General features: G+C 45.8%; 1 protein-coding gene across 1 annotated transcript in view; it reads right to left on the reverse strand.

Moving 5' to 3' along the window:
* Positions 1–15,208, reverse strand: part of kiaa0825 (KIAA0825 ortholog) — a 67,827-nt gene that overhangs the window by 15,341 nt on the left and 37,278 nt on the right. Inside the window, exons 11-15 of the mRNA XM_056294183.1 lie at positions 14,720–14,910; positions 11,809–12,015; positions 11,049–11,159; positions 8,991–9,130; positions 1,300–1,479 (exon numbers count right to left, since the gene is read on the reverse strand). Of these exons, the coding sequence (XP_056150158.1) occupies positions 1,300–1,479; positions 8,991–9,130; positions 11,049–11,159; positions 11,809–12,015; positions 14,720–14,910 (829 nt within the window). The remainder of the gene's footprint in view (positions 1–1,299; positions 1,480–8,990; positions 9,131–11,048; positions 11,160–11,808; positions 12,016–14,719; positions 14,911–15,208) is intronic.

Raw genomic sequence — 15,208 nt, forward strand, 5'->3', positions numbered from 1 at the left:
AGACACAGCCAATTGTGTCTGTAGGGGCGCCCGACCAAGCCGGAGGTAACACGGGTATTCGAACCGTTGATCCCCATGTTGGTAGGCAATGGAACAATTCTCTGTGTTTATTAATGGGAGGAATGAGAAATATACTCTAGGATTAAAATTAGATTTTTTATTTTGGTTAGAGACATCTTAAATGCATTTTTGAGATTATATTTGTCAAATCAGTTACTCTAATCTATTTCCCAAGGAAGACAAAATTGTAATTTGTGACAGAAATGTAGGTAAAGGGAAGGGTTTAAAACTTTTATTTTGACAGCGGTGAAGCTCAGTGTCTACGGCTGCTATTTTGTGTATTACTCAAATATCACTTAAGGCTGCAATCCGGAAGATAATTTTTGCTCAATTTTACTGACATCTATGGTGGTGCTGATCATTGGGGCGGGGGCTTGCTTGACCACTCAAAATCCCAGACGGCCATTTGAATTGAAACAGTGCCCTCATGTTACCATCTTCCCCACCACCCAACAAAAAAGAAACACAGTTAAAGTTGAGTTTTAGCTCTTGCTGCGGTTGCATTTGTTGGAAAATAGCTTTATTTATTTATTTCTATTTCTCCCTTTTTTCTCCCCAATTGCATCCGGCCAATTACCCCGTTCTCCTGAGCCATCCTGGTCGCTGCTCCACCCCCCCGCCAATCCAGGGAGGGCTGCAGACTACCACATGCCTCCTCCGATACATGTGGAGTCGCCAGCCACTTCTCTTCACCTGACAGTAAGGAGTTTCCCCAGGGGGATGTAGCGCATGGGAGGATCACGCTATTCCCCCCACTCCCCCCCCCCCGAACAGGCGCCCCGACCGACCAGAGGAGCTAGTGCAGCGACCAGCACACACACCCGCATCCAGCTTCCCACCCACAGACAAAGCCAATTGTGTCTGTAGGGACATCCGACCAAGCCGGAGGTAACGCGGGGATTCGAACCAGCAGTTCCCGTGTTGGTAGGCAACGGACTAGACCGTCACGCTATCTGGAGGAAAAGAGCTTTTACACATTGGGTCTGCCATATTTGCCAACTTTGCTTGTTTATTAAATCAATGTAACTACAGTATGTTTTGCTGCTATGACAATCACATCAACAAAAAAAAACTTTATTCCATACTTACAGTATCCACTATACAATACCACAGCATACAATTTACTGGTGCTGTATGATATGATATGGTCATATGGTCGGGTATAAAACAGTGTGATTTAAGGTTGGATTGTATAGAGTCTTCAGTTATGATATCAGACAAAGATGGTAGTGCTGTTACCTGCCAGCATATACAAATGTTCCCATATGTGTCTTCTGTCCAGGTACGGTTCCAGGGCCTGAGTTAAAGCCTTCGGGACATCATTCAGTGAACAGAGAAGGCTGAACAACACCACCATGAAATCATCTCCTGCCTTGGAATTCTTTGGAGACACTTCCAAGGAACTGTCCACACAGAAATCTGGGAAAACAATGATGACACTAAAATGAAGAATAGTGGCGGTGAGCCAATTATGCACATAATTATATAGGAATACATTACAAGACATGGGAATGTCTAAGCTGGACACACACACACAAACACACACACACGTCTAAAAATCACACAGAAATGGGCATCCTCCCATATTTCTAATAAAAAAATAACCTAAATAAAAAGTAAACTTATACACACAATTATACACACATCTACAAACAAAAAAACATCGGTATCCAGAGAACAGCACTGGTCTTTTATACTACACTCTTTAAGAGTGACCGTGCACTTCTAACCCCGGCTCAGCATCAGCCAGCGAGAGAATATGGATGTAAGACAGAAAGACATAAAGCCCAACATAAAATCCTTGGAAACAGCATCTCAACTTCTGCACACAAAACTCATACTGGAAAATGTCAAGGCTGTCCAAACTGAAGTATGTTAACAGAAAGAAGGACAAAAGGAGTTTTGGAATAAAAGAAATTAAAGGGGAAAAAAGCTGCGGTACAGTGGATGAAGGGGGGGTGGTGGCAGACAATAGCAGGGAAAAAGAAGGGAGAAACAGATCCCGAGGCCTCTGGCGGTGGAATCCCCTGCACATGGAGACGGGACGTGAAGAGGAAGAGGTTTTGACAGGGTGTCCTTGCGGGGGTTGCTGTCTGACTGCCAGGTTGGGGGGTGAAGGTGTATGAGTGTGTGTGGGTGTGTGTATTCATGTGTGTGTTTGATGCGTGCATACTTGGGGGCCTACATGCATTTCTGTGCGCATATGTAAGCCTCCATGTGTTGGCGTGTTGAGTGTGTTAAGTTGACGAGAGTTGCGGAGGAAAAAGCCCATTGCTCAAGAGGTGGCAGACATCCAGCGGTCTGTCAGTCTGTCATGTGGGAGATGACAGCTATTTGAGCAGGAGAGTGAATGCAAAGCAGCCTGTCAATAGGCGGACGCTGTGACGGAGGGCACGGCAGCTTCCTTGAGACTTAAAGCTCGACTATTTTGAAACGACAGGGCTAAGTCAGCCGCTGCAGTACAGGCACACACTTGGCCCTCATATCACCGAGCCAAACCACCAAGCAGGTAGGAAGCCCCATCGCAACTCAAGGCCCTGGTAGGAATTGATTTCAGATTCAGAATCAGAAACCCTTTATTTGTCGTTGTTTCCCCCAGCCCACAGCAGTGCAACACAAAGACAAAAACACATGTCCAAAAACTACAAGAACATACATATCCAAACTAACACATATATCTAAACTAAACAACAACAAAAAATCACTGTCCAGGAGAATGAACGCTAGCCAGGATGACTGTCGGAACTGCTGGTCTGCATGGGCTAGCAGTTAGCTTAGTCTGCCCCGCTTCCACGTCCTGTCAGACCGCCCTCGGTGTTTCCTCTTCGGGCACAGCTCCGGTCAGGGCCGTGGCCCCTGGACCCACAGGAAGCAGCAGACCAAGCTCCCTCAGCCGATCCAGCGCCAGCTCTCCCAGCCAGACACCTTCGACACACCTCCCCGCACCCCACACGACGAAACTAAAAACACAGTCAAGGCTAGGCGAGGCCGCTGCCAGACTGCCCTCGGTGTTATCGGAACTGCCGAGCTCCATGGGCTATCAGTTAGCTTAGCCTGCCCCGCTTCCGCGTCCTGTCAGACCACCCTCGGTGCTTCCTCTTCGGGAACAACTCCAGGCAGGGTCGTGATCCCTAAGCCCACAGAACGCAGCAGACCAAGCTCTCCCATCCAAGCCGATCCAGTGCCAGCTCTCCCAGCCATCAAACGAAGACAACCTTAGACGCGGTTGTGAACAAAGACACTGGACAAAGATGGTACTTGGTGAGGCCGCCAAAAACGTGAATTCGTCCAACCATCTTTTTTTGTCATCAGAAAAATAAATAACATCAATTCCACCAAAGGAATTCCTCTTCGTTTCTGTCTCTCAGTCTCTAATCTCTCTCAACTTCCATCACTATCTCTTTCTTGTCTGCCCCTTCTCTATCGCTCCTTTTCAATCACATATCACAAATCCCCAATTCCCCAAATCCTTTGGCAGCACACACACATCTCTCATGCACACACACACACACACATATAAATGGTCAGACATTATGACCTACAATCAGTCTATTAAGCAACATTATGTGGGCAATGCCAGCGCCTTGTTCTCTACAGGTCTGGTAATTGGTCCTTAAGGAGAGGGTGTGCTGGATATCACTTCTGTGGCTGTGACGATCCAAGGAAATGGGGGCGACTTGTATTAATTTTCACTTGGAGTGCTGGAGAGCATGGCAGGTTAACTAGGCACCTTTTAATGATGATCCTATTATGGAGCAGGAGAGGACCTGAGAGAAATCGATGGCACTGTACTACTGGCTTGCCTCAGTGGAGTTCACAGTCCTGCTTTACAGCACAGAAATTACAGTTTGTGCGTGTGTGTGCATGTGTGTGTTTGCATGATCATTTCTTTGATGCTTGTTTTAGCCTTAGTCACGACTCTTCCTCTCTCTTTCCCTCTCCAAGCTTCACCAAACTTGATGCATGGCCAATACATACACCTGTTTATCTTCTGCACAGCCAGTCAACCAGTCACAGGGGCCCTCTCTGCAAACCTCTGTAATTGGAAGCAGGCATGGTGAAAAAAAAGAAAGAAAATAAAACTTGAGTGTGTATATGTGTTTCTTCTTGTCTTTCTAGGTGTTTGCATTCATGCTTGTGTGTATACAGTAGGATTATGTTATGTATATTTGTAAATCAAAGGTATCACATCTCCTGGTTTAGAGTGTTCCCTGTAATAGGCTATACTGCTGGAATCACTGAATGTAGAGGTTATTATTGCCACACTTTATTGTTGCACATTGCAAAGTGTGCAGTTAACCAGTAATAACGTCTAAAGAACAGTCACAGGAGTGCAGCTTTTGATTCAGACAGTGATTGCAAGTATTCTTAGGAATGATGAGTTAAATCAAAATATGTGATACAATAATTACAATATTAGTTAGTATTATTATTATTTCTTTCGTGTTTCCTGTTTTAAATCCTGTAGAGCTGGGTCCAAACTATGGACCTGAGGCACTATAGGGCAGATGTCACTTGATTGACAGTACTCGTCGTAATATGTGGGCTGTTCCGAGTAGGGTGATCTTCCGGACTGCATGGATGTTGATGTTGCCTGGGATACGGTTGGTGAACTTTTCCATTCCCTTCTTCATGAGTCCTAGAGCTCCGATGACCACTGGTGTTGTTTCGGTCTTTGTACCCCACATCCTGTTGATTTCAATCTCCAGGTCTCTGTACTTGGTCAGCTTCACTGTGACTTTCACTGAGGTGTTTATCATTATTATCATTAATTATAATATTATTATGATATTAGATATGATATTATCAGGGTGTCTCCCCGCCTGTCACCCAGTGACTGCTGGGATAGGCTCCAGCATCCCCGCAACCCTGAGAGCAGGATAAGCGATTTGGATAATGGATGGATAATCATGATAAAATAATAATACTCTTCCAACCATTTTATAACTACATCCTACTTATCACCCATTTGTCAGTCAAACTGAAAATCTGTTTTCCCCATTTTCCAAGCAGAGAACACCAAAGAAGCCTACCAGAACGTATCAAACTTCAGTATAAGGGAGTGAAGTGGTTTATGGGGGTGTGGGGGTTCGGTCAAGCTGCTCCTTCTGTCTTTCTGTTTCTTGGTTAATTAGCCCGTCACTGTGATAGCACGCGAGAGTCAGCGCTTCCGGCATTGATTTACGGCAGTGCGCAGGGAGAGGCATTGCCTAGCTGCTCAGCCAGACTCTGGTACGGGGGAAAGGAACGAGACAGTGAGAGTTGTTATTAATGAGGTCGCTATAATGTGAATTAATGTGCGAGTGCACAACAGTCTTTAAAGGTTAGACCATTGTCGGTGCAGAGAGGAGGAGAGGGAAGGGGAAAATCTTTAAAGGTCAGCATGTGTGCTCCGGCTAGCCCTGTTGAGTGTTTATTACTGTGCTCTATTGATTTAGTAGTAATGATGACCATGGCGAAAATGATGATGATGGTAAAGACGCTGATGATAACTTCATAAACTGGAGACAACTTATATGGTGTCTGTAAGACTAGATTAGAATCTTAGCACAAAGTTAATTATGGCCTCGGTAAACAGGTTCCAAAATTTTACCAATGTCAATGAACCTGGTTGCATTTTGGAGGATAAAACATAAAGCAACCAATACATACACTGATGAGCCAAAACATTATAACCACCTGCCTGATACACTGTTAGTCCTCTGTGTGCCACTAAAACAGCACCAACCCACTGAGGCGTGGACTCTTCAGGACCCCTGAAGGTGTCCTGTGGTATCCGACACAAAACATTAGCAGCAGATCCTTCAAGTCCTGTAAGTTGCGAGGTGGAGCCGCCATGGATTGGACTTGTCAGTTCAGCACATCCCAAAGATGCTCAATCAGATTGAGATCTGGATAATTTGGAGGCCAGGACAACACCTTGAACACTCCATGTTCCTCAAACCATTCCCAAACAATGTGTGCTGTGTGGAAGGGCACATTATCCTGCTGAAAAAGGCCACTGCCATCAGGGAATACCATTGCTATGAAGGGATGTACCTGGTCTGCAATAATGTTTAGGTAGGTGGTACATGTCAAAGTAACATCCACATGAATGGCCAGACCCAGGATTTCCCAGCAGAACATTGTCCAGAGCGTCACACTCCCTCCCTGGCTTGTCGTCTTCCCACAGTGCACCATGGTACCATGACTTTCCCAGGTAAACGGCACACACGCACATGGCCATCCATGATGCGATCTAAAAAAAAAACGGGACTCACCAGACCAGGCCACCTTCTTCCACTGCTCCAAGGTCCAGTTCTGACGCTTACGTGCCCATTGTAGGTACTTTTGATGGTGGAAAGGGGTCATCATGGGCACTCTGACCTGTCTGCAGGTACGCAGCCCCATACACAGCAGGGTGGGATGCACTGTGTGTTTTGACACATTCCTCCTACAGCCATCATTAAAAAATTCTGTGTCTTGTGCTACAGTAGACCTTCTGTTGGTTAAGACCAGACAGGATAGCCTTTGTTGCCCTCGCGCATTGATGAGCCTTGGGTGCCCAACACCCTGTCAATGGTTTGTGGTTTGTCCCTCCTTGGACCACTGTCGGTAGCTACTCACCACTGCTGACCGGGAGCACCCCATGATCCTTGCTGTTTCAGAGATGCTCTGACCCAGTCTTCTGACCATAACAATTAGGCCCTTGTAAAAATCATTCAGGTCTTTACTGCTGTCCATTTCTCCTGCATCCAACACGTTGACTACGAGAACTGATTGTTCGCTTACCATCTAATCTACCCAAAACCTTGACATGTGCCCTTGTTTGGAGATGTCCAACGTTATTGGGTTTGTCTGTGAGTGGTCATAATGCTTTGGCTCATCAGTGTATATATGTTTACACCAGAAATTCTGTGCTGTGTCGAAGTGATGATCAGAAGTATCAGGTCACGCATAGCTAGCATTACAGCTCAGATGTTCATAGTATCAATTGTTGCCTAGTAAAATAAATGTTATCAATTCATATATCATAAAACCTAGAATAAAATGGGGCAAATGTAGCATATTGTACTGATTCACAAAATCCTTCATCGAAAGCTTGGAGTACTTAATACAGGGTATAGTGTAAATACCGACTCCTAGTTCACTTTATTCCTCCAACCAAGTCTAAAACATAGTTTTCATATTCATGCACAAGTTCTACTCACAGATATTTATTTTCAAGCAGTTGTTTATTGCCTTATTGCTTGTCTATTTGCCTGACATTGTGACGTCCACCCTGAGGTGATGGCTGGGTAGTGTGAATCTACATGTCCAAGTTGCAAAATCAAAAAAACTGTCATGTATATAAGTGTTTTGTGTAAGGAGACTGACCTACAAGCTCCATACAGATTTTTCATGAAAGGCAGTTTACCAGATTTTGTGTTGCCTACTTAGTCAAGTCTCATTCAGTTTCCTAAACTTGACATCCCTATTCATCTTTCATTATCATCCTCATCACGTGATATAGTTCTGGGGGCTCGTGAGTAACCATACATGTGAAGAAAGCTTTGATGGGGCGTCCGGGTAGCATGGCGGTCTATTCCATTGTCTACCAACACAGAGATCACCGGTTCGAATCCCCGTGTTACCTCCAGCTTGGTCAAGTGTCCCTACAGACACAACTGGCTGTGTCTGCGGGTGGGAAGCCGAATGTGGGTATATGTCCTGGTCGCTGCACTAGCGCCTCCTCTGGCCGGTCGGGGCACCTGTTCCGGGGGGAGGGGGTCAGTCGGTCGGGGTGCCTGTTCGAGGGGGAGTGGGTACTGGGGGGGAACAGCGTGATCCTCCCACGTGCTACATCCCCCCGGTGAAACTCCTCAATGTCAGGTGAAAAAAAGCGACTGGCGACTCCACAATGTATCAGAGGAGGCATGTGGTAGTCTTTAGCCCTCCGCAGATCGGCAGAGGGGGTGGAGCAGCGACCGGGATGACTCGGAAGAGTGGGATAATTGGCTGGATTCAATTGGGAAGAAAAAGGGGGGAACCCCCCCCCCCAAAAAAAAAGCTTTGATGGAGATTTGATGGTGTGTATTGATTCAACAGATGACCAACTGTTTGTAGCATGAGAGGGAGAGACAAGCCTGGCAGCTTAGTTTTCAAATAAAAAGTATTTTGTTCCAAGACCTCCATCCCATGTCAGATTCAGGGATATTATGTATTATCTCAAGTTGGAAAAGATCAAATTTACCTTAAGAGGTAACAGGGACAAGTTCAAGAAAGTCTGGATGTCTTTTCTGACTTACTTTGACACTATAACCAGTATAACAGACTGGGATGCCTCCTGACTCGAGTCAGGAACGGCCCAACTAGTACAGACTATAAACCGAGAGATTTTTTTTGTGTCTAGGTGAACCATTCTGATTATCTATTTTTCTTGACCTTTTTTTTTGTTTTTTTTTTTGTGTTCCATTTAATTGTATGTAATTTCATTATTTCTTTAATTTGTATTTCTCCTTGAGGCTCTGGGAATGTCGAGTGGGGGAGGTGAGGGGTTTATTGTGTGAAATTACTCAATATGTGACTTGTTTAATATGTTAAAATTGTAAATGCCAATAAACTTTTTGTTTTTAAAGTATTTTGTTCGGCGAATATTGACATCTCGATTTATTCTAGAATATTTAGGAAAAGTCATGGAGAGATAAGAACATCTCAATTACAATGTCTGTTCAGATTCAAGTATGATAGCCTTTTTTAACATGATTGACAGGCAAAGAAAGAGAAAGATGCACTGCCCATTTCCACATACAAATAAACACGTATGCACACACAAAAATAACTTACAAACATGCAACACAAAGGGAGCGTCCAAGCTATTTTTTTGTTTTTATGGCTCCGTTTCTTATGTACACATGCTCCACATCTCCGAACACAAACTCATGCATCCATCCCAGCGACAGCAGACTTACGGGAGTTTTCCAGGAGTATTTTGGGCAGGTGACAGTCTCCGTCCAACAGTAATCGCAACAGCAACCTGGGACTGCTTCCGGGGTCAGAGGTCAGCAGCCTCAGATGACATTGAGTGGCTGCCCGGCCCGTCAGGCCCTCTCTGTGTGCAAGAGAAGGAAAACACAGTTGACAGTTCTGCAGTGTCAGGTGAGTGTATAGATAGCAGTCCATTTAGCAAGAGACAACAGGGGGAAGGAAAGGAGGAAATAAAACAGCACAGCTAAAAGACAAGAGACAGAAATCACAGAAATCAGCATCCTTCTTGTGGTCAATCTGGGGGGGGGGGCGATGTTAATATGTTTATGCTGTAACTGCCTTCAGTGTCACTCACTCTCTATATAAGCTTAGTCTGCAAATGCCTTCATGCTCGCTTACTTATAGAGTGCACCGGGAAGGAATTAGCTCTAATCTTGGCCAGCTAAAAGCAAATTAACATTTGGGAGGAAGCCAAATACATGAATATACAGCAGTACCCCCCTCCAACATCTTTTGTATAACCAAAAGGCTGCAGCCAGCTGTGGGTAATGAGCCGTATCCTTGAAGTGTGGGTGTGTGAGGGCGTGAGCGAGCATGTGTGTGTTTGTGCGTGCATTTGTATATCCGTGTGAGCTAGTGCGGGTACGCATGAATGTGCACTCTAGTGCTTGTGTGTGCTTATATTTGAGTGCGGTGACACGCACGTGTCTGCATGTTACTTTATACATCTCAATAAAATCTAATGGAAAGGAATGGACAGAGTGTGTCTGAAAGGAGAGCGAGGAGGGCTGCTGTACAGGGGGGCGGCTGCCTAGCCCTGGGTATTAGCCATTCCATTTGAGCCAGAAAGCCCGAGCGTGGTGCACCCCGCTGCTTGACTGAGGAACACTATGCCTCGACCTGACAGTGCAATTTATGATGTCACTGGGACTGCAAATCCAGAAGAAATCCTCTTTTAACTGCTCTGATAAATCTACCCAGCTACAGCGCAGGGTCAGCTAGCAGAACCAAGACACACACACACACTCACACACACAGGCATGCTCATGTGCTCACACTTGCACACAGGCACTCACACATATACCCAGAAATCATAACTTGGGACGCTGGGTTCCTCTTTATAGCCTGTAATGCTTGTTGATTTATTTACATGCCTGGTGATCTTATTATTGTTTTATTCAATAACCATAACAATGGGTTTTATTTTAATGAGCTGGGGAGAGATCTGGTGCTACAGGGGCCAAGTCCGGGATTAGGACCTGTGGGTCTGGCCGGGGGCCACTAGTAAAGCCCCCCCTGACCCCCTCAAACGCACAGGGGAGGTGGGAGCAAAGAAATAAAGAGGTCATAAAAAGTAAACTAATTTCAGTTCTCCCTGACTTGGGTTTAGGAGCGACAGGGGGAGGGGGCGGGGGTGTTTGATTTGTGTTCCATCAGTACGCAATGACATCACCCCTGGCTGAGAGGGGGATGGGAGGAGGGAGGGGGGGGAGTCAGGGCGAGGGTGGGAAATGATTGACTGCACCTCTCTAAGTCACAACAGTTTCCATATACTAGCATGCACGCATACAAACATGCACACACACACACACACACACACACACTTCAGAGCTCTGTGTTCTGTGTTGACAACCTGCATGTTAAACCCTCAGCAACAATCAACATAAACAAAATCAGAAGTTGCATTCACTTTTTACTTTACTACTTCTTCTCACTTTCCTTCTTTCTCTTTATGTCTCGTTTTTAGTTTCTTTCTCTCTCTCTTTCTTTCTCTCCTTGCATCTGTCTTGCATTACCACAGCCACTCTGGACTGAAGCCCTCAGAAATGGCCTAGTATGGTCATATATGTATCTACAGGTACGGCCCTAACTCAGGACACACATATGGTTCTCTGTGCAGTGGAAGGAGGTGAGTGTGATAATTTAGCATACCACAACTTTGTGTGCGTGCGTGCGTGCGTGTGTGCGTGTGTGTGTGTGTGTGTGTGTGTGTGTGTGTGTGTGTGTGCACCAATGTACATTTGTGATTGTTTGTTACCTACTGAATGGACTGTTCTGTGAACAGGTCCGGATTGATGGCGTTAATCCAGCGCTTGCCATTGCTGCCAAGCTGGTATTGCATGGGATCTCTCACCGGACTACTCAAAAATGTTCTAACAAACAGATCAAGGCATTACAACACAAAACCAAATTTAAGCACTATGTATGAGTGCTGGACTTATCAGATCTATGAGATTCAGACTGTGTGCTCCAAGATAACAGTTACACCATCTTGTACAGAACTTGTGGTTATGGCGTTCATTCATCCATTATCCAAACCGCTTATCCTTACTCACGGTCACAGGGATGCTGAAGCCTATCCCAGCAGTCACTGGGCGGCAGGCAGGGAGACACCCTGGACAGGCCACCAGTCCGTCACAGGGCCCGCCCACACACACAGACACACACACAGACACACAGTCACACCTAGGGACAATTTAGTATGGCCGATTCACCTGCCCTAAATGTCTTTGGACTGTGGGAGGAAACCGGATCACCCGGAGGAAACCCACACAGACATGGGGAGAACATGCAAACTCCACACAGAGAACGACCCGGGACCCCCAGGGTTGGTTGGACCCCCCGGGCCTCGAACCCATGACCTTCTTGCTGTGAGTCGACCAAGCTAACTGCGCCATCGTGCTGCCCTCTGCGCCAACGTGCCACCCTATTATATAACCTATCGCTATGGTGTGTGGTGTTATAAATAAGCATTCAAATAAAATAAATAGCAATTTGGATTGATAAAAAACAAGTACTAACCCATGCAGCATAGGAAGGGGTGCTGTAACAATGACCATGACAGTGAGGAGCTGGTCACATAAGCTGTGAATTTGAGATGACCAGTCACACCCCTCTGCCATGATGAGGGCTGACGAGGAACAGCTGGAATGCACCAAGGCCTCAGCACTGTCACACACACTCCACATCAGCTGCTCCACATACAGTAACACGGCTGTGATGTCACATCTGGGAACACACAGTAAGGAGAGACAGTTAATGACAATAATATGCAAGAGAACAGAAAACACAAGTTGGGAGGGGAGATAGAAAGATGATTTAGGAAGAGAGCCTGGGGAGAAAAGAAACATGTAAGAAAGAAAAGAAGACAGGAGCAGGCAGAGCGAGAGAGAGAGAGAGAGAGAGAGAGAGAGAGAGAGAGAGAAAGAGAGAGAGAGAGTGAGTGAGTGAGTGAGAGAGAGAGAGAGAGAGAGCGAGCATCTTTGTCTCCAAAGACTGAAATACCATGACATCAACACATAACAACATCATCAGCTGGCCGGTCAGATAGTGGAACCTCCCGGTAAGTTTACAGTTGGAAAGTTGAGGTACTGTTGGCTTTCAATTTCACCATAAAAGTCATTTCTTCTGCGTTTAAATGCACATAAATCTGTTTCCTCAATTGGTTGTGGAGAGCTGCTTATCATCTTTCATCTCCTCATCCTTGCTCTTCTCTCTTTTCGCCCTTTGTAGCCAACACTGTCTTCAGAGACACACTGAAGACCCGAGGAAGTTTATGAGTACTCAAATGGGGATTATATACCTAGGAGGCTCGGGTTAGTTTGGAAGACCCATCTGCTTATCATAGCCTTACACTTTACAGAGCATGACTACACAAGTGTCCATGTGTGCAAACACACATCTCCAGGAAACACAAACCAGGTTCATTGTTGACATCATACTGTGCAGTATATGGATTCTGTATTTACTCAGTACACGGTCCCCCTTGTCACCGTCCAGTGATCAAGACAAGAATACACCCAGATAGAAAGGGGAACAGGCGAGCCCTGAGCCTGTGCTGTGGGTGGGTTCATTATGTGTTAATACTATGTGCAGACCACTGCTGGTCTCATAGGAGCTGGGCAGAGCAGGGAAAGTAGCAAGAGGAGGGGATCCGAGATTGCTGAGGGACAGCAAACCTAAAACTGCACAGTGCTTTGTCAAGGACAGGTCAGAAAATTACAGGTCTAAAAAATGAACCTTAAAAAAAGTCTGGTCTTATAATTTAAGTATTAGTGTATTATAATGCAATCTTATGTAAATTTTCCACAAAAGAGACACAGTACTATTTCTAAAATAAAGCTCAACTGTATCTCTCAAAGATGAGTCACATATGGCTGGACAACGTATCGAAATACAATGATCAATCATCCACGGTTGATTTTTAAGATGAAAAAACTATTTACCTTTGCAGGATCCCATTAATACAATGGTATCTACCATGTGAGGCTTGAAACTATCACCCTTTTAAACTGCTGGTACGTTCTGAACCAGGGACCACGTCCCTGACCGGAGCTGTGGCCGAGGAGTTAACACCGAGGGTGGTCCGACAGGACGCGGAAGCAGGGCAGGCTAAGCTAACTGCTAGCCCATGCAGACTGGTGGTTCCAACAGTCATCCTGGCTAGGGTTCGTTCTCTGGACAGTGGAATTTTTGGACTGTGTATGCAAGTACATGAAAGGAATGACAATACATTGTTCCTGATTCCTGAAGTAGACTATCACCAGATGACCAAAATACTTCCATCAAATAATATCAAAATTGATTCTCATACTAAATCATAATGCATGAAATTGCTTCTCATTTTGTCAGTAAGGGTCAAAACTGGGCTATGGGCCTATTTTTCATGAGTGCCTATATCGGTATTTAAAGCTGTTCAATATGTTCCTCCCTCCGGCACCGAGAACTAAAAACACAGAAGCAGCCATTGTCGGCTGTGTGCCATCAGCTCATCAGTAAACGGTTCCCACTCTTGTAAAAATTTCATCCTCGGACCAAAGTTAATTCAGGCAATCCAATGTATTGCATACTAACTGTATATGGGAACATTGTTGTTAGTTCATCTTGAATGTAGAATTGGTAGACTACCTGTCTGACAGAGGCACCACCACAGTGTCATCACCTTTTGATCCTTTTTCCTACTTGAGTAGGAGCATGTTTGCTGTTGCTCCAGTGTTGATCCTATCCAGTCTAAATTTTTGACAGCGGGGGGGTCCGGGAGGTGTGGCGGTCTCTTCCATTGTCTACCAACATGGGGATCGCCGGTTCGAATCCCCGTGTTACCTCCAGCTTGGTCAGGCGTCCCTACAGACATAATTGGCCGCGTCTGTGGGTGGGAAGCCGGATGTGGGTGTGTGTACTAGTCGCTGCACTAGCGCCTCCTCTGGCTGGCCAGGGTGCCTGTTTGGGGGGAGGGGGAACTGGAGGGGATTAGCGTGACCCTCCCACATGCGACGTCCCCCTGCCGAAACTCCTCACTGTCAGGTGAAAAGAAGCGGCTGGCGACTCCACATGTATTGGAGGAGGCATGTGGTAGTCTGCAGCCCTCCCCGGATCGGCAGAGGGGGTGGAGCAGCGACCGGGATGGCTCGGAAGAGTGGGGTAATTGGCCAAGTAAAATTTAGGTGAAAAGGGGGAGAAATAACATAAATAAATAAATACATTTTTGACAGCTGTATATCGTGTATTATATCATGTAGTGTGTATTTCTAACCATGTTAAAGATGCCGGCTAGGATCATGCTACCTGACTCCATGGTCCAGATGGATAAAATAACTATTTATCAACGGAGAAAAATCACATATTTCAGCTTTAATTTTGTCATTGGCCTGTTTCCCTCAGAGAATTGACATTTCTCAAAATGTAGCTGTCCCGGAACCAATGCCATTTATACCTAATTTGCTGGTGTCTCTTGTACGAAGGCTGGACACTGGCATATCTTCGCACCAGCAGCTGTAGGGTCTCACACAGCACCTGGGCCAGAACCTCTTTGGCCAGCTCTGCTGGAAGGACCGTCCACAGGTCACTACGCAGCCCACACAGGAAGTAGAACCACATCTGCACCGAGAAAGAACAGCGCTCGCCCTGCGGATGCAAAATGGGGGAGGTGGGGGTGCATAGAAGTGGGGTGGCAGGAAAGAGAGAGGGGGAGAGGAGAGGAAGAGGTTTTTATAAAGATATGTTATGATATGGAGTCTGAAAGTAAAGTAAAAACACACAGATTACATGGAGGGGAAGGAAGAGATAAAAATAGTAAGACAGAGAGAGAGAGAGAGCGAGAGGGAGAGAGAGAGAGAGAGAGAGAGAGAGAGAGAGAGAGAGAGAGAAGGAGAGAGAGAGAGAGAGAGAGAGAGAGAGAGAGAGAGAGAGAGAGAGAGAGAAA

Source organism: Lampris incognitus, chromosome 1, assembly GCF_029633865.1.
Source record: "Lampris incognitus isolate fLamInc1 chromosome 1, fLamInc1.hap2, whole genome shotgun sequence".
In the NCBI taxonomy this organism is placed as follows: domain Eukaryota; kingdom Metazoa; phylum Chordata; class Actinopteri; order Lampriformes; family Lampridae; genus Lampris; species Lampris incognitus.